The following is a 23325-nucleotide window of genomic DNA, read 5'->3' as shown; positions in this document are numbered from 1 at the left end:
AGGGCCGGGGCTATAGCCCCTCCCACTTTTCGGTTCCCAGGATGCTTTCCCAGCAACTTTGTCAGACTGCTATACCTAGCTTTGTTTTGTAACTGAAGAAATAAGAAAACCTGTGTGAACTCGAGGACACAGCCATAAAAGGACTAGAGTCAAAACCGTTGGCAAGTGTGACCCTTTCTCCAGGTCAGCTTTCTCAAGGCTGGGCCAGAAGTCTCCTTCTCACCAGCCTTCTATCCCACACCCTTAGGTGCCCTGTGGTTTAGCTCAGCACCAGACTGGGTGAGGGGCCCAAGAGGCCAAGGTGGTGTGTGGGTGTGTGTCTTGCTTATCCTAAGAAGCTGCTCTGCTGTTAAATGAGTTAATGCATGTGAAGCGTGCCTGGCTTATAGCAAGGACTCAACAAATATTAATTACTGCTGCGGCTGTCACAGTGTCCCCAAATGCAGAGCCCGGCACCTGGTGAGGGGGAGGATCTGGGGCCGAAAGCAATGCCGTCTGTCCTCTTCAGACCACAGAGCCCAGCCCAGAAACCATCCTAGCTCCCTCCTGGGCAGAAGCCAGGGGAGGTTGTTTGTCCCTGCAGAGCCACCATCCCCTCCACCCTTCCAGCTGCCTCGGGGGCAACATGGGCTGGATTAGGGAGAGGTTCAGCTCTTACGCTGGGGCTGGGGAGCTGGGCGTAGGATGACCTGGGCAGGTTGAGCAGGGCCTGGGCTGAGGGGGTGGGTGGTTTCAGGGGTGGAGCTGAGAACCTCTCCCTGTAGGGAGCCCCATGTGCCCTTGGGGAGACTTTCAGAATCTGCTGAGACCTGCCCTGGGAGGGGATGTGGTCTCAGCTTGACTTGGACTGAGCACTCCCCTGAAAGAAACCAGTGGGTGCACCTGTTGTCTCTGCCTAGATGGTCAGACAACAGGAAGAACTTCTGAAGAGAGGTGTGGGGGACCATGGGAAGAGCCACGCCCAAGATTCTCCCCCAGTCTCCTCTGAAATGAGGTTTTCAGTGTGGAGTCAAAGAACGGATATGATGACTTTGGGGAAGAGTCACTGCAGGCATCCTCTGGCCTTCAGGAATGGCTGCCCCTAACACGATCTAGTCTGAGAAAGGGCTCTGGCCTCTCTCCAGGCCTCCTTGACCAACCAAAGCAAGACCCTTCCTAAGGGTCCACAGTCGCTCTGTCCTTCTGCTCCTCTGTAACAGGTGGGGAGTCTGACCCTGGGGCCTGGCTAGGGGCCTGGACAGTGCAGCAGGGAAGGGGAGTGGAGGGAATGAGGGCACCCTGCCCACTCTGGGCTATGAAGGAGATAAGTGTGCCAGACCTGGGCCAGCAGGGGGCTCTGCCGCATGCGGGCCCTGCCTGCATCTCTGCCAAGGCTTCATCCTTCAGTGTGCAGGCGTGGTTTTCTTGGAGTGTGTGCCTGAGAGAGCATTGGAGAACAGGGATTTGCCTCTGTGTGCACACCCTGGTGTGTGTGTACATGTTACAAGTGGTGTGTAAACATATGTACATAGGCTTGGGAAAGACATGTGTGTTGAGGGGAGGGTCGGACCTGAGGGGATCAGGAGCCCCATACTCAGCCTGACTTTGCTAGAAAAGCTCTTCCAAGGTCCTGGCACCTTGGAATGTGGCATTTCAAGACACTGCATCCGTCTGTCTGGCCTCCGATAGATGGTAAGTGAAAGTGTTAGTCGCTCAGTCGTGTACGACTCTTTGCAGCGCTATGGACTATAGCCCGTCAGGCTCCTCAGTACCTGGAATTCTCCAGACAAGAATACTGGAGTGGGTTTCGATTTCCTTCTCCAGCGATCTTCCCAACCCAGGGATCGAACCTGGCTCCCCCGCATTGCAGGTAGATTCTTTACCGTCTGAACCACCAGTGAAGCCTGATATATGGTAGGTCCTCATCAACGCCAAGGATCTACTGTGTGCGAGGTTCAGACTCCCCTGGGCCTGAGAACTCCCCCTGCACGGGGACTACTAGGGCCCCAGAGATGACAGTGGGGGCTCTGAGAGGGCACAATGGAAAGGGATGGGAGGGAAAGGTTCTCCCCACAGGAGGTGCCCAGCTGTCTTGGGCATCCACTGTGGGCAGGGCCTGCTTCTGGGCCCCATTGGAGGACCCATTCATTTGTTCTATTTTCTTTCAATAATATATATATTTTTAATTTGAATTCTGACTTTGCCATTTTCTTGGTGTGTGCTAAAATATAGGCAGCTCAAAATTGATCATTTTTAAGTGTGCGGTTCAGTGGCATTAAGTCCATCCACATCGTTGTGAAACCGTCACCACCACAAACCTCCAGAACCTTTTCATCTTCCCAAACTGAAACTCTGTACCCACTAAATGATAACTTACATTCCCCTTTCCCCTAGCCCTTGGTAGCCACCGTTCTATTCCCTGTCTCTGTGAATCTAGGTATCTCATATAAGCAGAATCATACAATATTTGTCTTTCTTTTTTAAAGCAGTGTTGTCTCTCTCTTTTTTTAAAAAAACTTTTTGACCATACCATGTGGCCTGTGGGATCTTAGTTCCCAGAGCAGGGATCAAACCCATGCCCCCTGCAGTGAAAGTGTGGAGCCCTGACCACTGGACCACCAGGGAAGCTCCAATACTTGTCTTTTTGATCTGGCTTATTTCACGTAGCATAATGTCTTCATGGACCGGGTCATTGTAGCTCAGATGGTAAAGAATCTGCCTACAATGCGGGAGACCCCGGTTCCATCCCTGGGTTGGGAAGATCCCCTGGAGAAGGAAGTGGCAACCCACTCCAGTATTCTTGTCTGGAGAATTCCATTGACAGATGAGCCTGGTGAACTACAGTCCATGGGGTCACAGACACGATTGAGTGACTTTCACTTTCAATTCACAATGTCTTCACGGATCATCCATATTGTGGCATGTGTCAGAATTTAAGACAATGAAATTCCATTGTGAATATATATATATACATATATATGCATATATATGTATATATATATCACATTGTGTTTATCCAATTCATCTATAATGGATTGTTTCCACCTTTTGACCTTTATGAAATATGCTGCTATGAACATCATTTTATAAATATCTATTTGAGTCCCTGCTTTCACTTCTTTTGGCTTCACGGCCAGATATGGAATTGTTGGGTCATATCGTAATTCTATGTTTAATTTTTTTAGTAACCACCATATTGTTTTCTACCATTCAAAAAATTGAAATATAATTATTTTACAATGTTGTATTGATTTTTGATGAACAATAACAGAAATCAGGCATAAATATACATATATTCCCTTCCTCTTGAGCCTCCCTCCCACCACCCCCACCCCACCCCTCTGGGTCATCACAGAGCACTGGAACTGGGCTCCCTGTGTTTTATAGCAGCTTCCTGCTAGCTATCTGTTTTACACATGGTAGTGTCAATGCCACTGTCTCAATTCATCCCCTCCTCTCCTTCACCTTCTATGTCCACATGTCTGGTCTCTGCAGATGCAAATAAGCCATTTTGCATTCCCACCAGCAAAGCACAAGAGTTTGAATTTCTCCACAGTCTCACCATCAGCAAATACTTTTTGAGAGTCTACTACAGACAAAGCACTCTAGCTGTACAAATACATTTCTGAAAATGTAGTAGCTAGGATCCTTAGGAAGCTCTCAGTCTAGTGGGAGAGACTCAGGCCAGGCCCTTGAGTACTCTCCGATCTGAGGGAAGGACACAGGCCTTGACTGCTGGGAAGAGACTCTGGACTAACATGGGGCAGAACAACAACAAGCCTGCTCTCAAGGAGCCCAATCTGATGGAGAAAGGACCGCTTCTTCCTTCTGAGGAGTCCCTAGACAGGCCCAGAGACCAGAATGGCTACCGGAAGGGCATGCCTTGAGACAGTCGAGGGGCTGCTGAGTGGAGTAAATCAGGGGTTGAGAGGGCCTGTGGTGCGCCCTGGCCCACGCCGGGGCCACGGTTGCCTGGGCAATGGCCCCACTGTTTACTTTGTGGCTGGCTCCAGGCTCACTCTGCTCTGTAAGCGCTCATTTCCCACCAAGAGGAAAGACCCCTCCCTCTGGTGTCCCTGAGGAGGGAACTGGCTCTCCTGCTGGGAGGAGGCCCTGCCAGCCTGGCACCTTCGCCATGCTCCTTGTCTGCCGGGAGCAGGCTTGTCCTGGGGTCTCATGTTGGCCACCCCTTCCTCATTCCCAAAGGGCCTACAGACAAGGCTCTGGGCCTGAGGAAGTTCTGCTACAAAAGTGGGGGGCTCCTGATGATTCCTCCCTGCTTATTAGGGGAAGGTGGGGCATGTAGGGGGCTGGCAGTGGAGGTGATGGTGCTGCCCATGTGAATAGGTTCACCTGGGTCTGTACAGACCTCCTAGAGCGTCTGTATGTGTCACTGTGTCTTTGTGTACGTGGGGCCAAGCTGTTTGTATGTCTGTGAGTGTGGTTGGGTGTGTGAGTGTGAATATCCAAAAGATGCTGAAAACATCTTGCACTGACCTTGAGGGCAAGTGAAATAAATCAGAGAGAGTCAGATACTGTAAGTATGATTTCACTTATATGTGGAATCTAAAAAGAAACCCCCTCCAAACAACAAAAAAAAACCAAACCAGGTTCACAGACTGGTGGTTGTCAGAAATGGGGGGTGGGTGAAATGGGTGGAAGGAGTCAAAAAGTAAAGTCCTGGGGATGTCATGTATAGCACAGTGACCATAGTTAATAATAGAGTATTACATGCTTGAAGGTTGCTAAGAGAGTAGATCTGAGCTCATGACAGGAAAAAAATTCTACAAAGTGTGGTAACATGTTTAACTAGACTTGTAGTGATCACTTCAAAATATATGTGAATATCCAATATGTGAATATCCAGTCATGCTGTATACCTGAAACTAATATAATGTTACACGTCAGTTATACCTCAATAAAAAAACCTTTTAAAAGAAAAAGCAACAAACAAAAGCTTGCATTTATTGAATTCCTACTCAGGACTTCCTTTAATTGACTTAATTCTCCCAACAACCTATGAGGTGGAACTTAAGTGTCATTCCCTTTTTACTGGTGAGGAGCTGAGGCTCAAAGAGGTTAAGTAATTTGCCCAAGGTCTCACAGTCAGGAAGTAGTAGAGACAGGACACAGACCCAGAAGTTCTGGACTCCAGAGGACCCTGGAGTCCACGTGCTAAGCTGAGCCATACTGCCACTGGAAGAACTAGGGGATTCGGTGCTGCCTGAGGGTGCTGCTTGACTGTGGGCCCCTCCTGACTTTCTGGCATCCAGTGCTTCCTCCTCCCTTTTCTCTCACCTTCCCCTCCCCCAGCCTTCCTGGGGCCCAGTTTCAGAGTGGGAGAGGAGTGTCACCACACCCCCACTCAGGGCAAGACTGACCCTGGATAGGGAGAGACCCTCTGAGCCACTCCCCCACTGCCTGCAGGCTAGACCGAGTATGGGGTCCCCAGGTTCCCAGAGATGCGGGGTTATCCGCACATTCAAGAATGTTGGGGAGACCCGGGCCTGCCTGGCCGGCTTGTCAGCTTCGCCTGTTGGGGCACGTCAGGCTGCACACAAGCAGTGCTGAGAGAGAAGCAGGCATCCGAGTGGGGCAGAAGGGTGGAGGAGGAGGGAGGGGGCGGCCGCCCTTGAGCGAGGAGACTGGGGCAGGGGTCAGAGGCCCAGGCGTGGGCGGGCGGGCATGCCTTGGTATCACATTGCCTGCATGCCTGGGATGGACTGGCTGGCAGAGGATTTGCTCTGTCTGTATGTGAGGTTGTGGGGTGGTTATTGTGATACTGACCAGGGTTCTTGGCCTTCCCCAATCAATAAAAATTGACTAGAAGCCAGATAAGAAATTCAGGCAAGGCCTTATTAGGGCCCCTGCTACCACAAGGTCTAGAGAGAACAAACAAGTTCCCTTGCTTGCTGCTACCTGAGGAAGGGGCAGGCTTGTTCCTTATATGGGGGGAGGGGAGGGGTGTGTCCAAGAGTCAGGCTGGAGGGGTGTCTTAGGTATTTTGCCCACCCCTCTCGTGGTGTTGAGTATAGAGGGCATTCGCAATACCCTTCTTTTTCTCCCCAACTCCTGCTTTTCTTCTGGGCTCTTCAAAAGTGGCAGTTGGGTTTTTTGGTCTGTTTGTATCTTTAGTCCATAATTTTGTCCCAACTGTGAATGTGTACAGTTATTTTTAGTCCCATATAGTTTCTTTGCATTTTGTTGCTGGAGGAGAGTTTTATCCAGGGGCAAGCACTGCAGCAAAGGGTCCCAGGTCCCAGCCTGTGTCAATGGGTCCCAGTTTGGCGGTGTGCAGTGGGCATATGGAACCAGTCAGACCTTCGGAAATTCCACATGATTCTCTTGGGGTGGTTGCATTGCTTGTCTCATGGTTTGGAGCCTATGTTCTGGGAGGAGGCACTAAGCAAGCCAGAGGAAGAAAAAGCAGGCAAATTGACCCAGAGACCCCTCTTTCTCACTTCCTGAACCACATGCCCTTCAGCAGTACCTGTTTCCCTCCTTCTGCTCTCACCTGACCCTTGGGCCCCAGGATGCTCTCCTCTCCCCAGCTCCTGGTTGTCAGGCTGGCCCCGGTAGCCTTCCACTCCACCAGCCCTGTCCACCCTCTGGTTCAAAGGCTAACCTGGGAGGCCCCGAATGCCACCTTCAAACAAGCTGTCCCCTTCCAGAGAGAAGAGGCCCTGAATCCCTGACACAGGGGCTCCTTTGGTATGTGTGTAGGGGTCTCTTTTGGTGGGGGTGAAGGCAGCTGGCTTGGACCTGAATCTAGAACTCGAGACCCCTGAAGATTTCAGGAGCTAGGATAGCACTGTAAGTACCCTGAGAGTGAGGTCTGCATTTGTCTCATTTTTCTAAGGTGTCCCAGCTCCAGCATAGCGCCTGGCCCTTAGCAGGCACTCAAGTTTCTGAACAGATAAATAAGGGGATAATGGAAAGAGATTTGAGTCAGTTAGAATCCTAGGATGGTCCCAGCTTAGTAAAAGTGAGCCTTGAATCAGTTATTTGTCCTCTCTGAGCCTCAGTTCCTGCATCTGAAAAATGGGTATAAAAACAATTTCACATATCCAGTTCTTAGGGTAAGGATCAAATGAGATAAAGTGAAAGTGCTTTCAAACAGTAAAGGATGATCTCATCTGGAGAGAGGAAGACTGGACGCCCTCCCTTTGGGAGTGTAGTCCCCAAGCCCTCCCCAGGGACCTTCAGGAAGATAACTTTGAATGGATTTTGCAAGCTGGTCAAACTAGAGAATGATGGGAGAGACTGCTCAGCGGGGTAATTCCTGATTTGGGGGGAGGAAGCTGGGAGGGTGTAGGGGAGGACTCACACCAGGCAGGAAGGCTTGGAATAGAATCTCAGCTACGCCTGGTATTTCCCAGCCCTTGGCCCCCTCCCTGACGGCACTCTGGGGCCCACCCCACATTCCTTTCCCAAAGGAAATGGGGGAGGTGGCTGAGAGGCTCCCCAGGCCTGGAGGATCATTTATTCAAACTGTGTATAGGTTTCTAGGCCCTACTGTATGTACCCTGCACCTGACATCCCTACAGAGGAAGCTGGGGTGGAGAGGGTGGGGTGGGGAAGGTGTAGGTTTGTGTTAGAGGAGGCTGTTACCTACTTTTGGGGGCCTTGTTGCCCCTGCCAGGTTGGAGGGCAGGAGATGGGTGTCACAGATGGCCTATATTTCCCAGGTCTCTGCAGCCCTGAACACAGAGACCTGGTGCTGCTTGTCCACCTTGCCTCTCCCCGCAGCCCTCAGAACCTTCACCAGTTTCGAGGGAAGGAGGTGGGTTCTTGATCTGGACACACGGACACGTCAGCACCTGTTGGCCATGAGAGACTCCATGGGGTACGAGAGGGGAGAGTGAGTCCATTTTCTCAGAACCAGGGACCAGACTTGCAGCAAGAGGAAAGGAAATCTGGCAGCTGGAGGGACTAACTGGCTGCCTTCTGGGAAAGCAGGCCAGGCTTTGAGTCAGGACATCCCTATGGTCATAGCCCTTCATTTGGGGTGGCAGAGTCTGAGGACATCTGGGCAGAGCTTCCAGGTGGTCTGAGGCCCTGGCTTTTGGAGGGCATGACAAAGGCAGGAGTGGTCCTGACCCAGGAGCCTTGCTTTTCTAATGATGTGGAGCTTGCTGATGGAGATGCCAGGAGTCCTGCTCCCCTTGACCATGGATGGTCCTTTCCAGCTCTACCCCAAGCCCTCCTGACTCAGCGCTGATGGCAGCCTCCCTCTTCCCGTCTGGCTTCCGCCAGGGAGGGGGTGGGGGTCTGGCTCCTGCACTGGGGGCCCAGCTAGCAGCAAACAGGAAACAGGAGAACAAAACCACTCCCCGGCCCCATATGCCTCACCCTCACCCTTCCCCCTCCCTCCCTCGCTCCTGCCCACCCTCATGGTCCTTTATTTCTCCTCCCTCTGCCCCTTGGTTTCACCTCCTCTCTGTGCCCCTCTGTCTCTCTCCTCTGCCTCCCACATGATCCTCCATCCTGGCCTGTCCTTTCCTGGGACAGCAGGTGATGGGAAGGGATGCTGACTGTTCTGCCTGGTTCTCCCTTCTGGTGGCTTCCCCTGCAAGGGCCCAACCCTATGACTCTTCCTCCCTGAATCCTAGATTTGAGAGCAGAGTTTGGCTGGATCTGTTCCCCGCTGCCCTCAGCCTTCCTTCCCTGGTGTTGGCTAGAGTTTAGGTGTAAGACCAAAGTTGGAATGAAGGGCTCCGGACTTGGAGTCCCAGTGCCGCCCTCACAGACTGGGTGCTCTTGGGTTTCTGTCGTTTCCTTCTCTGAAAACTGGGTCAGGGCAGTGGTCCCAGGCCCCAGTGAGCCGCTGTGTGGGGCAAGCACACGGTGAACAGTCAAGTGGATGGAAACAGTGGTGGCGACAGCACACCTACTAGCCCAGGCCTCTGTCGGCCCCACCCGGGAAGGGGCCTGGGAAGAGAGAGCAGGAAGGGGCGGAGGACAGGGTCTGCCGTGACTCCGGCTTCCTGTCTGACTCACGTGCTGGGGGTGAAGTGGGGGCCAGCTTGGAGCCCATTGTTGGCTTGTGGTGTCCCCTCTGGGTCGAGCTAATGGGCAGGGGGTCCTGGGAAAGAGGGGTGGTGATGTGTTCCCATAGCTGATGGTGAGAAGTGTACAAGATGACTGTGAAATGGGGTGGTATGAGAGAGAGCTGCTCTCTGTGCAGGGCAGTGTGTGTGAGTGTGTGTGTGTGTGTGAGAGAGAGAGAGAGACAGAGAGAGAGAGGGAGAGAGAGAGACCTGAGGGGGCACAGCAGCAATGCATTGAGTGGCTGTGCTGAGTAGTGTGTACATGTCCTATAGGTGTGTGCCTTTGTGGGTTTTGTGGGTCTCCCTGTGTGTGGGGGTGTGTGGGCAGGTGGGGGTAGGTAGGAGGGGGCCTGGTGTGCTTTTAAGGGCACAGTGGATATGCTTACAAATGTGTCTCAGTGGGAGGTGGGGGCCATTATACCCATGGGAGGGTGTCCAAAGCCTGTGTGCATAAAGAAGGGTGTCCATGCGCACCATGTGTATGAGGGGTGTAGTGTGTTTGTGTGTGTGTTTCTGTGGGGTATGTGGACATAGGGAGAATGAGTGTGCCTGTGGGGGGAGGGTGTAGGGTGCCTAGATGTGTGTGTGGGTTGGGTATGTGTTGGGTGTGTGTTTACATGTGTACCCATGCGAGTGTGTATCTCTCTGGGGTGCAGCAAGATGCGTGAGCTTTCGACTGGAAGGAGTATAGCGTGTGCGGGCGGGTACGGAGAGTTTTCCTGTGAGTGGGGTGTGTGCCTGAGTGTGTGTGTGTATGTACGCACCCGCGCGCGCCTGCACGGGGTGTGCAGTGTGTGACTGCGGGGGCAGTGCGCAGGGCCTCTTCTGTGTGGGGGTGTGTGTGTAGGATGGGGCGGCCGTGGACAGGGGCCGCCCCGGAGGGGGAGGTGTCAGCCCTGCGCGACTCGCCGGTGTGTCCGGGCTCAGGCGCCCTCGGCGTAGAGGCGTGGGAGGTGCGGAGCCGCTACAGCCGTCCTGCCGCCGTCCGCGCGGGCCGTCCGTCCCCTCGGGGCCCCAGGGCCCCGGGCCCGCGGCTCCGGGGGGCGGGCGGGGACCCCCGGGGCCCGCCCGCCGTCGCAGCCGCCGAGGGTACCGAGGACGCCGCCCGCCGGGCGCCGAGGAGCGGCCGCCGGCCCCCGCGCGGCGCGCCGGGCTCCGGAAGACGGGCCCGCGGCGCGCTGGGGCCGGGGCGGCGGCCGGCCCCGGAGGCTCCCGCCAGCCGCGGCTCTCGTGGGCAGCGCGGTGTGGCGCGTGGAGCGTGCGGGGGCCGGGGGCTGGCGCTGGGAGCGCGCCGTCGGCGTGGACTGCAGCGCCCCGGAGCCGCGCTGCCTCTGGCTGCCCTGCCTCAGCCACAGCGACCGCCGCGCACCAGGGGCGCGTCCAGCCAGGGTGAGCGCCGCGCGGGCCAGCGGGGCCGGGGGCTGAAGCGGGGCAGGGGCCCGGGTAGGCCTCGCCCGGGTGGATGGGACCGGGTCACCAACAACTCCCTGCGATCCTTGAGCTGTGTGCGCCGCCCAGTCTTCCGGGACCCATGCCCTGGAGTGGGGAGGGAGTGAGGAGCTGGAGAGATGCAGGTGTGGGCGGCAGACTGATGGCTGAGACCTTTTCTGGGGTTGCTGGTTGACAACTCAGTGTGGTGGTGGCCTGCAGTGGGCTCAAGCCTCTTGGTTTACAGGTGGCAGAAAGATGGAAAGGACCGGGGTTTGAAGAGATGCCAAGGCATGGAATCCTGGAGAGTTTAGGCTGACAGTGACTCTGAGTCAGAACTCTGCCCTCTTCCTTGTAGGGGACCTGGGCACAGAGACACACAGGGTTTTCAAGCGGGCCAAGGAGGTAATGAGTGACCTCAGGGTGAGGACTGATATGGCAGGGGTGGGGGGGTGGGGACAGTGTTTCTGAGGTCCGAGATCGACCAGGCTGGCAGGGTATGAGTCACAGTGGGCGTCATGCCCAGCGTGAATGCTGTGCTCCCGGCAATGACCTCTTTATGCTCCTGGGGGAGGGGAGGAGCTGGACTCCCCTGGGTTCTAGCTCCTGGTGTTGCCAGCCCATCACATGTCCAGTTCTGTCTTATTTGTGGCCCTGGGGCCGCCTGCCCTTCTCTCACCATCAGTGGGAATTTCTGGATGTCTCTCCTGACCCTAGGGTGGGAGCATTTGGAAGTATATCTGGGCTAGGGCATTACTTGGTGATGTCCCTGTGTCCCCCGAGCCTCCCTCTCTCCTTCCTCTTATCTCTGTACCTACCTCAGATAGCACAGTTGGGGATGTGTGTGTGAGCTGTACCTCTTCCCAGTCTAATCGCTTTCCACTGCTGGTTCCTCCTCTGTTTCTTCATCTGTCACCTCCCTCCCCCTCAAGACGAGAGCAAGACCCAGCACTGTCCCAGATGGGAGGAGAGCAGAGGAAACATGCATGTGTAATAGCATGAAGGATTGAGGTTAAACCTAAGGAAGAACTTCCCACGGAAGGGCCGCCAAATCTGGTCATTGATGGGGGCTGCAGTGTCTCCTTTTCAGGCAGGGCTGTGGTTCCTGTGGCAGGGGGATTACCACACTGACATTCTCATGCGCCTAGTTGGCAGGGATGGGGGAAGGGGCCTTGGAAGGAAGGAAAAAAGGAAAGGGAGAGGCAGAGATAAGGGAGGGAGCACCAGTGGTGCCTGGGTGAGGGGAGGACCCGAGAGAGAAAGGCATGCCCACTGCCCTTGATTACAGGCCCCTCCTCCCCGGGGAGTGGCACCCCCAGGCAGCTGGCAGCTCCAGGCAGGATGTGTGCTGGGGGAGGGGTGGGGGGCGTGCGGGGACCTGTCCCAGCCACTTCTCATCACTGGGGCAGCTGGTGGCTTAAAACTTAATCCAGGACACCAGCAAAACAATAGGCCCTGCACACAGCCTCAGCTCAGAGCCCCGGTGGAGGATGTGCAGCGGAGGCACTTCACCCTGGGCAGGAGCAGGGGGTTTGGTAGGAGGGGGCAGTGGAGGGTCCCCGGAGGCCCTCTTCTCTTTCTCATCTGTTCCTTGCCAGATCAGCAGAGATAGGAAATCCAGGGGATTTCAGATCTCAGCAGAATTCCCAGAGAATTTTCTCTTCTGGGCTCCTCAGACCCCCGTGGGGGTGTGGGGCTCAGTGGGAGTGTCCAGGCTATAGCCACAAGTGGAAGGAGCTGAGGGGGCATCATCGGACCTTCCGCCTGATGCCAGAAAACCAGCTGAGGCCTCCTACGGCCTCCCTGATGGGGGTCATCCAGCTTTCACTTGGGCCCTTGTGAGGACAGAGAGCTCAGAGCCCCATCTGGGTCACTTTGCAGATGTATATGATTAGAATGATCTCCCTGGCTAGGAGTTTTGCTCAGCCTTCTCAAATCTTCCACCTGGCTGTGTCTTCTGGAACTATATGAAGCAGCCTGTTACTTCTGTGGCACTTTAATCTTCTGAGATTTGAGGATATACCCTCCCCAAACCTCCTGCCCCATGGAGCCCAGCCCCCACCCCACGCAGAAATCGCTAGCTTACGGCTGGGCACAGGATCCACTCCTTCTGCCAGATGTGTAAACTGGAGGGTGGCTGGATGCGGGCAGGAACTTCTTAGGATGAGTACATTAGAGTTGCAGTTTTGAGGTGGGGAGCGAGGGGGATTTCATAGTGAAGGGGGAGCTCCTCACCCCGGAATCTTCTTCCCTCTGCACCCAGCTGCACCTTTCTTTCTGCAGCTGAAGGCTCCTTCTGCCTGGTGCCAAGGAGGAGCGAGGGGGTGAGGACTGTTGAGGGAGGGGAGGGGCTTCTTGCCCTCCGAGGGGTTTGGATTAGGGACACCAGGTGGGTTAGGCTGCCCGAGATCAGGGGTTAGTGAACCCCTGAGGGAGGTGTCCTGGCTGTTCAGCAGGCAGACTGCCCTTCACTTTGACACCCTCCTGTCACCCACTTTCCCACCTGAAGCAACCTCCTCTCAGGCACTAACCTCCTTCTCTCCCTCTTACCCCAGAAACAGACCCATGTGCCCCCAAACCCTCATCTTCAGACACCCTCTGCCCTGCCATCTTGGGGAATCCCAAGTACTCAGGTGGGGTGGCCAGAGGGTAGTGGAGTGTCTCCCCAGCCCGGTTATCCACTCAGTTCTGGTGAGCCAGCCAGACATGTGGGCTCGGTCCCTTCAGCGGACTGTCTGCTGTCCAGTCCACTCCCTTGTGACTCATGGTCCCTCACGTCTTCTTGCTGCTGCTCCTGAAGGATGCATGTGTGCGTCAGTCTGTCTGTGCCTGTGTGTGTTGTATGCGCATGTCTGTGTCTCTGTGAGCACGTGTGTGCTCATCGATGTGTCTGTGCACCTTTGCACACGAGCGTTCTTGTCTGGGTGTTTGTGGTGTGTCCTGTCTATGTGAGTGCATGTGGGTGTGTTTGTGCCCGTGTCCGTGTGCACGTGTGCGTATGTGAGATTGTGCAGTGGGCAATTCCCAGGCAGGAAGGCTGTGTGTCCAGAGTCAGTGAACTTTGGCTGAACTGAACAGAACGGACACCTGACTTGCTGCACTGTTATTTCCCTGGACGCATAGGTGTCTTGAGGGGACTGAGGAAAAAAAAGAAAAAGAAGCTGTTGGGCTGATGAGTGTGGGAGAAGAAGAGAGAGGGGAGCAGGGGTCTGGGCACAGCCGGGTCGGTGGGCCCCGGCCGTCCCCCCAGGTCCTCCAGGCTGCAGGAGGCTGTGTGCGGACTGGCATCTCACCCTTGCTCGCTCTGCTCCCACAGCTGCCCCTGGGCCCGAGACATGGGTGCTCTCCAGCGCGCCCCCTCCCCTGGCAGGGCCCACGGACACTGCTCCTGCACAAAAGCCTCCAGGACGGCTTCGGCTTCACCCTGCGCCACTTCATCGTGTACCCGCCCGAGTCCGCCGTGCACTGCAGCCTGAAGGTAGGCCCACAGCCCCGGCCTGCCCTGAGGGAGCTTTTAGGGTAACTCCTTTGTGCTCTCCTCCGAGTGCTCCTGTGCCTGGGGAAGAGGGTCACCGAGAGGCAGGGTCAGCCCTGGCTGGGTCATCTGTGTGGTATGACAAGCCCCCTATCTGCTCTGGGCTCAGTCTTCTAAAGAGAACGGGGTGGTTGGCTTGGGACAAGGAGCTAGAGGTGGGGGAGTCAGGATGCTCCCCCCGCCCCGGGACTCTCGGCCTCTGGAAGGTGAACAACTTCTCAGGAGATGGGCTTCCAAGGACCCTTTGTCTACCGGCCACTTCTGAGCTGGGTTAGTTGACCCTCCCCAGCCTGAGCTCTAGGGCAGTTGTCCTCACACCTCCGGGACCCCTCCTAGAGCGCCCCAGGCCCTTGCTGGCCTCAGCTCTGTGCCTAGAAAGAGCCCTGCGCTGGGCTGGAGACCTGGGCCCCAGTGCTGGTACAACTCCTAACTCACGGTGGGTCTTGGGCAGTCTCACCCTCTCTGGGCTGCATGTCTGCTGCTGTCACCTGAGGGCATTTATCTATTTGACCCCTAGGAACCCTTCCAGCCCTAATATAAATATCAGGTTCTCTGAGTCCAGGAACTGGGGCTACTCAAACCGAGCCACGATATGGGCTGGGGGCGGGGGGGGTCCCTGACAGGAAGGCTTGAGGGGGGCCTAGGCAGGAACCAGGACTCCCCAGGAGGGCCCAATTCCCTTCCTCTCCTCTCTCCCAGCAGGAGGGGAGAATGATTTATTTTGGGGCCCATGAACCTGTTTCTTCCCTCCCCCAGGGCTGGGACCAGCCTGCACAGCTGTTGAGGGACAGGGAGCTTAGTCCCACCTGCCAGAGAACCAAGGCATTGGATTTCTCTGCCTGAGGCTGTGTGCCTGCTCATGTTTCTTTGTATGCACACATGCGTGCACGGTATGCTAGTCATGTACACGCATGTGTGTATATCTAGACATGTGTCTATATATACGCTTCACGCGTACATGTCGCTGTGTAGCTCTCACACCCGTGTCTGAGTCTGGGTGTGAGCCAAATCTTCTCATTGGCTGTAAGAGGGGCTGATGATGTGTGGTAGGGGCACTGCCTCACCCCTTAAGCCCGAGGACACCAGCCTCCCAGTTTCCTGGAACCTCGGGTCCTTCCTTCCCCAGAATGTACCCCCTTCCTGGACCTTCCTCCTTCTCTCAGGGGACCTCCGGAGGGTGGCCCTGCAGATGCAGCTCGAGTGGTCTAGGCTGGGTGGTCGGCCTGTGTCTCAGAGAGACCTCGCTCACGTGGAAGACCCCAGGGCAGGGCAAGCCAGGGACGGGCTCCGTCCCTTTCCAGAACATGCCCAGGGCTGGGAGCCTGCAGGGCGCTCGCCCGTCTAGATGCATCCATCTGCCGCTGCCACCCGCTCACAGTGCTGTCAGCTCATATCAGTGGGCACGCTCCCCGCTCGGGAAGACGGGCGCCAAGGGACTTCTCTCCAACACAGAGCCCCGCGGCTTCCTGTCCTGGCTGAAGTGCCCCAGACTCCTGGGGTTCAGCACTGGCTGCTCTGTTGTCTCTGAGTGGCCCTGGACAAATCACACCCTGTCGTCTGTAAAGTGGGTGATCTGTGGGGCGGATTAGACAAGATGACCCCAAAGGTCCTATCCAGCTGGAAAGTGCTGCACCCCACTGGCCTGGCCTGTCTCTCTGACTTCTTGCCTTTTTCTGATTTTTCCCCAAATGCAGTGCCCTTCCCTCCTCATTCACGAGGATGAGCCCAGAGACCTCCCTCACGGGTCTCTTTGAGGCCATTTCTTAGCCCTGCACCTAGATGCTGGAAACATTTTCGTATCTACTCTCTCCCACTCAAGAACTTCAACTGGCTCCCTTGTTCTTTCCTTTCGGACCTGAAAGCTTGAGTCTGACTCTTGTCACTTGCTGGTGTTGATTCTCTGCTTCAGCTCAGCTGACCCAGTCCTGTTTCTGCCAACAAGTGCCTGCGTATTCCGCTCACCCCACCCCAGTGCCTTCTTTCAGTCGGCCTGAAACTTGCCTTAAACCGCCCCCTCCCAGAGGGACTAATCAGGTCTCCCCTCCCCATTCTCTGAGAGCTGATAGCCACTGTTTGCACTTGTCATGCCTGCTTATCTGTGTCTGCCTGGGTCCTGTCTGTGTGTCAGTGGATTTGGCCCCTCCTCTGCTGGGCTTCGAGCTCTCCAAGGGAAGGGGTCCTGAGTTCCCCATTGGGTTGGGGGCTTTCAGATGGCTGAGATGCTGATGTGGTAGGACTAGCAGGCATGAAAGAGGGCTCCTGTGACTGGGGGACATTGCCTGGGACGTGACCTCCCCGTGGACAACCCTCCCTCCCCCTCTGGCTTCTGGGCTAGTTGAAGGATGATAAGAGGGGAGGCTGATGGGTGGGGGAGCTTGAAGGGGCCCACCCCAGTGAAGCTGGGCCTCCCCCTGTGCTGCCGAGGGCCCACACCCGCCTCTGTCCCCTGCAGGAGGAAGAGAATGGAGGCCGAGGAAGAGGTAAGGAGTGGGCTGGGCTGGGCTGGGCTGGGGTCCCGCTCTGTGTCTGGCCCTCTCCTCCAGGTCGGCCTGGATTCTGCTGCACCCTCGCCCTTGACTGCAGCCCCTGTCTGCTCTTTCTTGTGTATCCGCTTGCACACATGCTTACTCTCTGCTCCTTCTCTTTTCTCCACATTTGTCTTCCTTGGACCTGTCCATTTCACACTGGGGGAGGTGTTCTGGGGAGCAGGTGGGTTTCTAAGCCCTGGCCCCTGCCCTAGAGTTACTCCCAGCCTAGATGGAGGCTCAGGCAGGACCTGCAGGGCCTTGGGGGTGGGAAGGCTGATTGAGGGCTGTCCCTGGGGGCAGAGACACTAGGGTTCTCAGGGTATAAGGGCGGCCCTGAGGTCCTTCTGTTTTCAGATGTGAGACTAACTCCCCTGGCTGTCACCTTTGCTCTCCCAAATGCCTCCCCAGGGTGTTCAAGGCAGAACTCCTTGAACAGGCAGGCTTCCATCTCTGCAGCTGAGGCTTCTACTGGGCGCGCATGGGGACTCTTGTCTTTCTGAATCCCTGCTGCAGAGGCCTGCGGTGGGGGAGGAGCCAGCCGACCTAGTGCAGGCCTGTTTCTCTGAGGGATACAGCACTTAGCAGCAGAGGAGTAATGCTGGGATGTAGCGTGATGTCATCAAGGAGCCGGTGCCAGTCCTGAGATCGCAGGCCTCTGCAGCCCTGACCCTGGGGAAGGGAGTGGGGTGGGAGGTCAGGGTGTCTGTGAGCTTCAGGGCCTTGCTCAGCTCTCCCTGGGTCTGGATGTGTACACTCTATGAGCGTGCGGGTGTCTCTCCTTGCTGGACTTTTATGGCACCCTTCTTTTGTTTTGTGATGTTTGTGTGTGTGTGTGTGTGCCTGCCTGTCTGTCTGCCCCACTAGACAATGAGCTCGGGAAGGGCAGGGGCCACGTCTGTCCTTCCTCTGAGGTCTCCTTTCTAGCATGGTGCTAGGACACAGGAGCCATTTAAGGAGCGAATCCATGTGTCCGTGTAACTTTTCATCCTCCCAGCAGTGTGTTTTGTCTGATCCTGTGTGTCCGTGTCCCTGTGGGTGTGTGGCTCTGTTTTGTGTCCGTGTGAGTGCGCTCATTCTCTGTGTGTGTGTCCCCCATGTGTGTAGCTGTGCATGGGTGTGACCTTCAGTAGCCACCCCCAGCTAACCTGGCCGATGCTCAGCAGGACCCTCCCCCCGGCACCGCCTGGAGCCCATGGACACCATCTTTGTCAAGAATGTGAAGGATGATGGCCCTGCCCATAGGGCGGGCCTTCGCACAGGTGAGCTGTCCCAGTTACCCGGCTCATTGCACCACTCGGGAATTTCTCTTCCCGCCTCTCTGGTTAGGATGGAATTCTGGGAGTCAGCCATTGGGGAGGCTCCTGCCCCACATTGCCATCCATATGTGATGCAGGGGGTCTCAAGTGGGGCTACTGACACCCTCTGGCCTGCTCACCTGTGGCCCTGCCCCTGGTCCCCAGGAGACCGGCTGGTGAAGGTGAATGGGGAGAGCGTCATTGGGAAGACCTACTCCCAGGTCATAGCTCTGATCCAGAATAGGTGAGCACCCCTGCCTCCCTTCTCCCATCAGAGCCCCCAGCCCACTCCCCGAGTCCCTCCACACCCTCCCCCTCTGCCCTGGTGGTGCCCTGGCGACCAGGATCCCTGTTCTCCCAGACCCTGTTGCCTCAGCCTGGCCTGACCCCCTGCCCTGTCTCCGTAGCGATGACACTCTGGAACTCTCCATCATGCCCAAGGATGAGGACATCCTCCAGCTGGTGAGTCCTCCCCGCTGTCTGAGGTGGAGGACCCTGGGTGCAGGGTGGGACACAGCCCTTCTCCTTGGCCTCTCTCCCACATTGGCCCCTCTAGGAGGCAGAGGAGAGAGTGTGGGGGCACCACCAGCCTGGCACTGCCTCTCTGGGGATGCCAGGCCCGTCCCTGGGCTGGGGCTGCTGGCTGCTTCATTCAGGGCTGCACAGGATTCCTGCCAGGGTATCTGGGAGGAAGGTGACCCAGCAGGCCCTGCCAGACTGGCATGTTCCTGTGGTTCCTGTAAGATGTCTGTTCCCCACCCCCTCCCCGCCTGGCCTCGCGTGAGCTCGTCTCCTGTAGATACACACACAAACACACACACACAAAACACTGTTGTGTGCTCGCATTCACACAACATACCACGGACCACCCCATACTCAAGCAGACACACTCGGTAGACAGCCACACCACATAGCCCATAGCCCACCCTTCATCTAGCCTGTCCTATGTGATAACACACACCAGACACAACACACCACACACACAACCCCTCAGTGCTGCACGTAGGCACCCACTACCCCACGCTCACGACCACAGGCATCACAGCATACCACACACTCCTCAGCATCTCAGATCCCCACAACACACCACCAGTGTGTCACAGCACACACACTCGGGTTTCTCACCACTGCAGCACGAATATTTAGGACATCACGAATGCTTGCTGCTGTCACGACACGTGTGCCCACAGACATCCCAGCCTGCTCCATCCCAGCACCGGTGTGTGTACTCAGCAGTGCGACAACCACATGAACTTCCACAATCGTGATACACACTGCAGACGCCCCTTGCTTCACCCCACTGCTCACAGAGCAGGCACCGCAGACGTGGCATGCAATGTACCCTGCACTCACCTGTGTACCCGTTTATACCACACACTCCATGCATGACATGTACACACACACAAACACACACGCTGCCTCTCTGTTCCCTCCCAGCTCTGACCCAGAGCCCAGAGCAGTCCTTTCTGCCCAGTGCCCAGTTCCCTGGTCTCATGGGTACCAGCCAGAAGCAGACAGCTTGCTTGCCCCCAAGGTCACTGCCCCCCGGGAGAGGGCTGCAGGCCAAGCCTGGAGGCCTTGGGAGCCGCCGTGCTGGCTTCTGCCCTGGATGTGTGCTCATAATCACTGTAATCTCAGTGCCATGCTTGGCACCATGCCCCTCTGGGAACCTCCACCCCATGACCTCGATTGTCCCCTCGCCCTTCCTGGGGAGGGGGAGGCAGGGATGGATGGGGGCCCAGAGAGGTGGGTGGACGGCTCTCCCCAAGTCTCAAAGGCCCTGCCCATTCACCTTCCCCAGGCGGAGGGAGGCACGCTGTGGTGGGGTGGGGGACTGTGTGTGACCGGCGGGACCTAGGGCGTTGCTTTCTTCTCTGGGCAGGGTGGGGCAACAGCTTTGAGCTCTGCTGCCCCAGCTCGGCTGGGCAAGCAGCCCCAGCTGTCAGCATCTGGGGGCCTCCGCCAGCCCCCCTCTCCCTGGCTAGCCGGAGGGTGGGGCCCAGGCATTCCTGTGGTTGGGAGCCAAGGCTGGAGGCCAATGGGGCCGCGGCAGCTGCTGACGCCACCGCCGACGCGGCGAGGCCCCTCCACACCCATCCTCCCCTTCCTCCTCCTCCCGCCTGCGAGAGAGAGTCGGTGGGGGCCGAGGGCAGCCGCCGGGAGGGCAGGCTGGGGTGCCCCGAGGCCAGGGCCGGCACAGTGGTCAGTGGGGGCTAGCGGGGGCGGGGAGGGTGGAGGCGGCCGGGATGCCACCGTAGCCACTGTGATGCGGGGAGTCCGGGGAGCCGGCAGGATGGCAGGAAGGAGAGGTACGTGAGTGTCCTGGCTGGTGTGTGGGTCCTAAGGGGGCTGAGTACGGGGTGTGGTTTAGCTCACCCTCGTCACGTGATGCGTGTGCCCGGGACTGGAGCTGTAGTTATTTGTGTGTGTGTGTGTGTGTGTGTGTGTGTATGTGTGTGTGTGTGTGTCTCATTGTGCTTCTCTGGGTGTGTGTGTCTCTGGGTGTGTATTTTCCTGTGTCTCCTTGTGATGTGTGTGTATCTGTGTTCGATCTCACCCTCCCTCTTTGATACTTCACCCTGAGCTAGGCCCCTGGGTAGCCCCTCAGGGCCAGGCTAGGCCGGGGCCACAAGGCCGCTGTCCCTAGGGGCTGCCTCCTTTTTGGGCCGGGCCTGGGCGCTGGCCCTGGCACTCCTCAGCAATGCAGCGTCAGCCTCAGCTCCCAGCGCCAAATTCCAGACCTGGGGTGGCAGAAGGTGGCGCAAGGTCCCTCAACCAGTCCGGCCTCTCCCTCAAGCCTGGTCCAGAGAAGCAGGGGGTGTGGAAGTCCCTCCCTCGCCCCCCAGCGGCCCAGGAGCCAGGCCCTCAGCTTCCCATCCAGGGGGATGGAGGGACAGCTGGGCTCTCCCAGCCCCCGCCCACCCCACCCTGGACACACCCCTTAGGCGGCTCCCTCCCCTGTCATCTGCCACCTTGACTGGGTTTCCCAGCTCTGCCCAAGGGTCTGTGGGCACCATGGGACACAAGGAAGCAGGGAGGCGGCTGAGGCCAGCATGAGGGGAGGACCCCAGAAAACAGATGTTGGAATGTTTGTGGCTAAAGGCAGTCCTTGTCATAAGCCTTAGAAAAATCCTGGCTCTTTCTCGAGTGAGTGTGTGTGTGTGTGTGTGTGTGTGTGTGTGTAAGACTCAAAGGCCTCTTATTTCTTTGTCCTCCCCTTGACTCTCTTTGGAGCATGCCTTCTCACCCCCGCCCTCTCAGGACCGCCCCCCACAGCTTGATCCCCTTCCTTCAGGCCCCTTTCTGGGGGACTTGACCTCCAGGGGCTGCTGTAACCCTGCCCTGTGGGGCCTGTTCAGCCCTGCTCACCTGCCTCTGTGTCCCCGGGCAGGCCTACTCCCAGGACGCCTACCTGAAGGGGAACGAGCCGTATTCTGGAGAGGCCCGGAGCATCCCAGAGCCACCCCCGATCTGCTACCCCCGAAAGACCTACGCCCCGCCAGCCCGGGTCTCCACCTGGGCCACTATGGTTCCTGAGCCGCTCTCAGCACTGCCTGGTGACCCCCGGAGTCCTGCTGCCTGGAGTGACCCGGGGCCCCGCATCCCGTCTACCGCCCGCTCCCATCCGGACCACCCTTCCTTGGGGATGAGCCAGCCCCGCCCCAGCCCTGGTGCCTTCCCCCGCCTCCCCCCAGAGCCCCGGACGCCTCGTGCCTTCCCGGAGCCTGGCAGCCGGGCACCCCCCAGCAGACTGGAGTGCCAACAGGCCTTGTCACACTGGCTGTCAAACCAGGTACCCCGCAGGGCAGGGGAGAGACGGTGCCCCGCTATGCCCCCCCGGGCCCGCAGTGCCTCCCAGGACCGACTGGAGGAGGTGACTGCCCATCGCCCTTGGCCCTGCTCCACCTCCCAGGGTGCCTTGAGCCAGCTGGGCCAGGAGGGCTGGCACCGAGCACGCTCAGACGACTACCTGAGCCGGGCCACCCGCTCTGCCGAGGCACTGGGGCCAGGAGCACTGGTGTCACCCCGCTTCGAGCGCTGCGGCTGGGCTTCCCAGCGAACATCTGCCCGCACCCCTGCCTGCGCACCCAGGGACCTGCCCGGGCCCCAGGCCCCGGCCCCGCCTGGCCTGCAGGGCCTGGACGACCTCGGGTACATCGGGTACCGGAGCTATAGCCCATCATTCCAGCGCCGGACTGGCCTCCTGCAGGCGCTCTCCTTCCGGGACTCCCCCTTTGGGGGGCTGCCCACCTTCAACTTGGCCCAGTCCCCCGCACCATTCCCGCCGGAAGCCTCTGAACCACCAAGAGTTGTCCGACCAGAACCCAGCACCCGGGCCTTGGAGCCTCCCGCCGAGGATCGCCGTGATGAAGTGATCCTGAGGCAGAAGCCTCCCACGGGCCGCAAGGTCCAGCTGCCCCCCACAAGACAGATGAACCTTGGGTTTGGTGACGAGTCCCCAGAGCCAGAGGCCAGTGGGCGAGGGGAACGCCCGGCCAGGAAGGTGGCCCCTTTGGCCACTACTGAAGACTCTCTGGCTTCCATTCCCTTCATCGGTGAGTGATGGTGCAGGTGGCTTGTCTTGGGAGACTTGCTTTTCTGTGCCCCTGTTGTACTCCACCTACCTGCCACCCGGGCAAAACTCTGGGTTGGGTGCTGATGGGATCAACTCATTTCCATGGCCATCCATCTGTCTGTCCATCCATCTATCCATTCATCCATCCATCCATCTTTCTCCCATCACCCTGTCATCCTTCCTCCATTTGTTGATGCATCCAGTCTTCTTTCCATCCATCTTTACTTCCTCTCTCCCTCCTTCCCTTCCTTCCTCTTTCTTTCCCTCCCTCCTTCTCCCTCCTTTGTTCTGTTCTTCCATTCTTCTTTCTTTTCACCCTTCCTTCCATTCTTTTCTGTCTTTCCTTTGTTCTTTTCACTCTTTGTTCTTTCCATCCGTCCTCCATCCTTCCATGCATTCAGCACACAGCGCATTCAGGCACTGTGCTAAGCTCTGTTCTCCTGGAGTGCATGGTCCATGGGAATATATGATCAGACAAGAACGATCCAGTTGAACGGGTGTGTGATAGGAGTCAGGGAGCTCTGAGAGACAGAGAAGGGCTGGGCTGGGGCACAGTGGCCAAGGAGAGAAAGGAGATTGTGGCTAAGATGAACAAGTTAGTCAGGGGAAGAAAGTTCAGGGAGAGAGAGGAGAATATGCAAAGACCCCGAAGTGTGAGTTAGGATGTCCTTCCAGGTCACCGCTTGGGTCGGGAGGGGCTTTGTTAGTTGATGAGGAGTTTGTACTTTACTCTGAGAGCAGAGGGAATACTGAAAATGCGTTAGGAATAGATGCGTAAAGGAGGGACGGGACAGTGGAAGGGTTGGTGATTCCCAAGTTTCTGGCCTTGCTGGAGGGTAGAGCCTCACCTCTGTATCAGGAAAGAGAGGGAGCGAGACGGGAAAAGGTTTCAGGTTTGCTGAATAAGAGGTGCTCATGAGGGAGAAGGATGAGC

At 57.2% G+C, this 23325-nt stretch overlaps 1 protein-coding gene across 8 annotated transcripts in view; it reads left to right on the top strand.

Annotated features, from left to right (window-relative positions):
• ARHGAP23 (Rho GTPase activating protein 23) overlaps positions 1–23325 on the top strand; it is an 82943-nt gene that overhangs the window by 20274 nt on the left and 39344 nt on the right. For 3 of the 8 annotated variants that reach the window (XM_081582317.1, XM_081582320.1, XM_081582315.1), the window contains exons 2-7: positions 13774–13935; positions 16445–16472; positions 17681–17779; positions 17981–18059; positions 18223–18277; positions 21207–22371. In XM_081582317.1, coding sequence (XP_081438443.1) covers positions 13774–13935; positions 16445–16472; positions 17681–17779; positions 17981–18059; positions 18223–18277; positions 21207–22371 — 1588 coding nt within the window. Of the gene's footprint in view, positions 1–10306; positions 10419–13773; positions 13936–16444; positions 16473–17680; positions 17780–17980; positions 18060–18222; positions 18278–19933; positions 20125–21206; positions 22372–23325 lie in introns of those variants that run through there. The other 5 variants (XM_081582318.1, XM_081582316.1, XM_081582322.1 and 2 more) reach the window with 4 other exon arrangements.

The sequence above is a fragment of the Giraffa tippelskirchi genome, chromosome 3 (genome assembly GCF_054371585.1).
Source record: "Giraffa tippelskirchi isolate mGirTip1 chromosome 3, T2T-mGirTip1v1.2.pri, whole genome shotgun sequence".
Taxonomy (NCBI): domain Eukaryota; kingdom Metazoa; phylum Chordata; class Mammalia; order Artiodactyla; family Giraffidae; genus Giraffa; species Giraffa tippelskirchi.
This window is presented reverse-complemented; position numbering and strand designations above follow the sequence as displayed.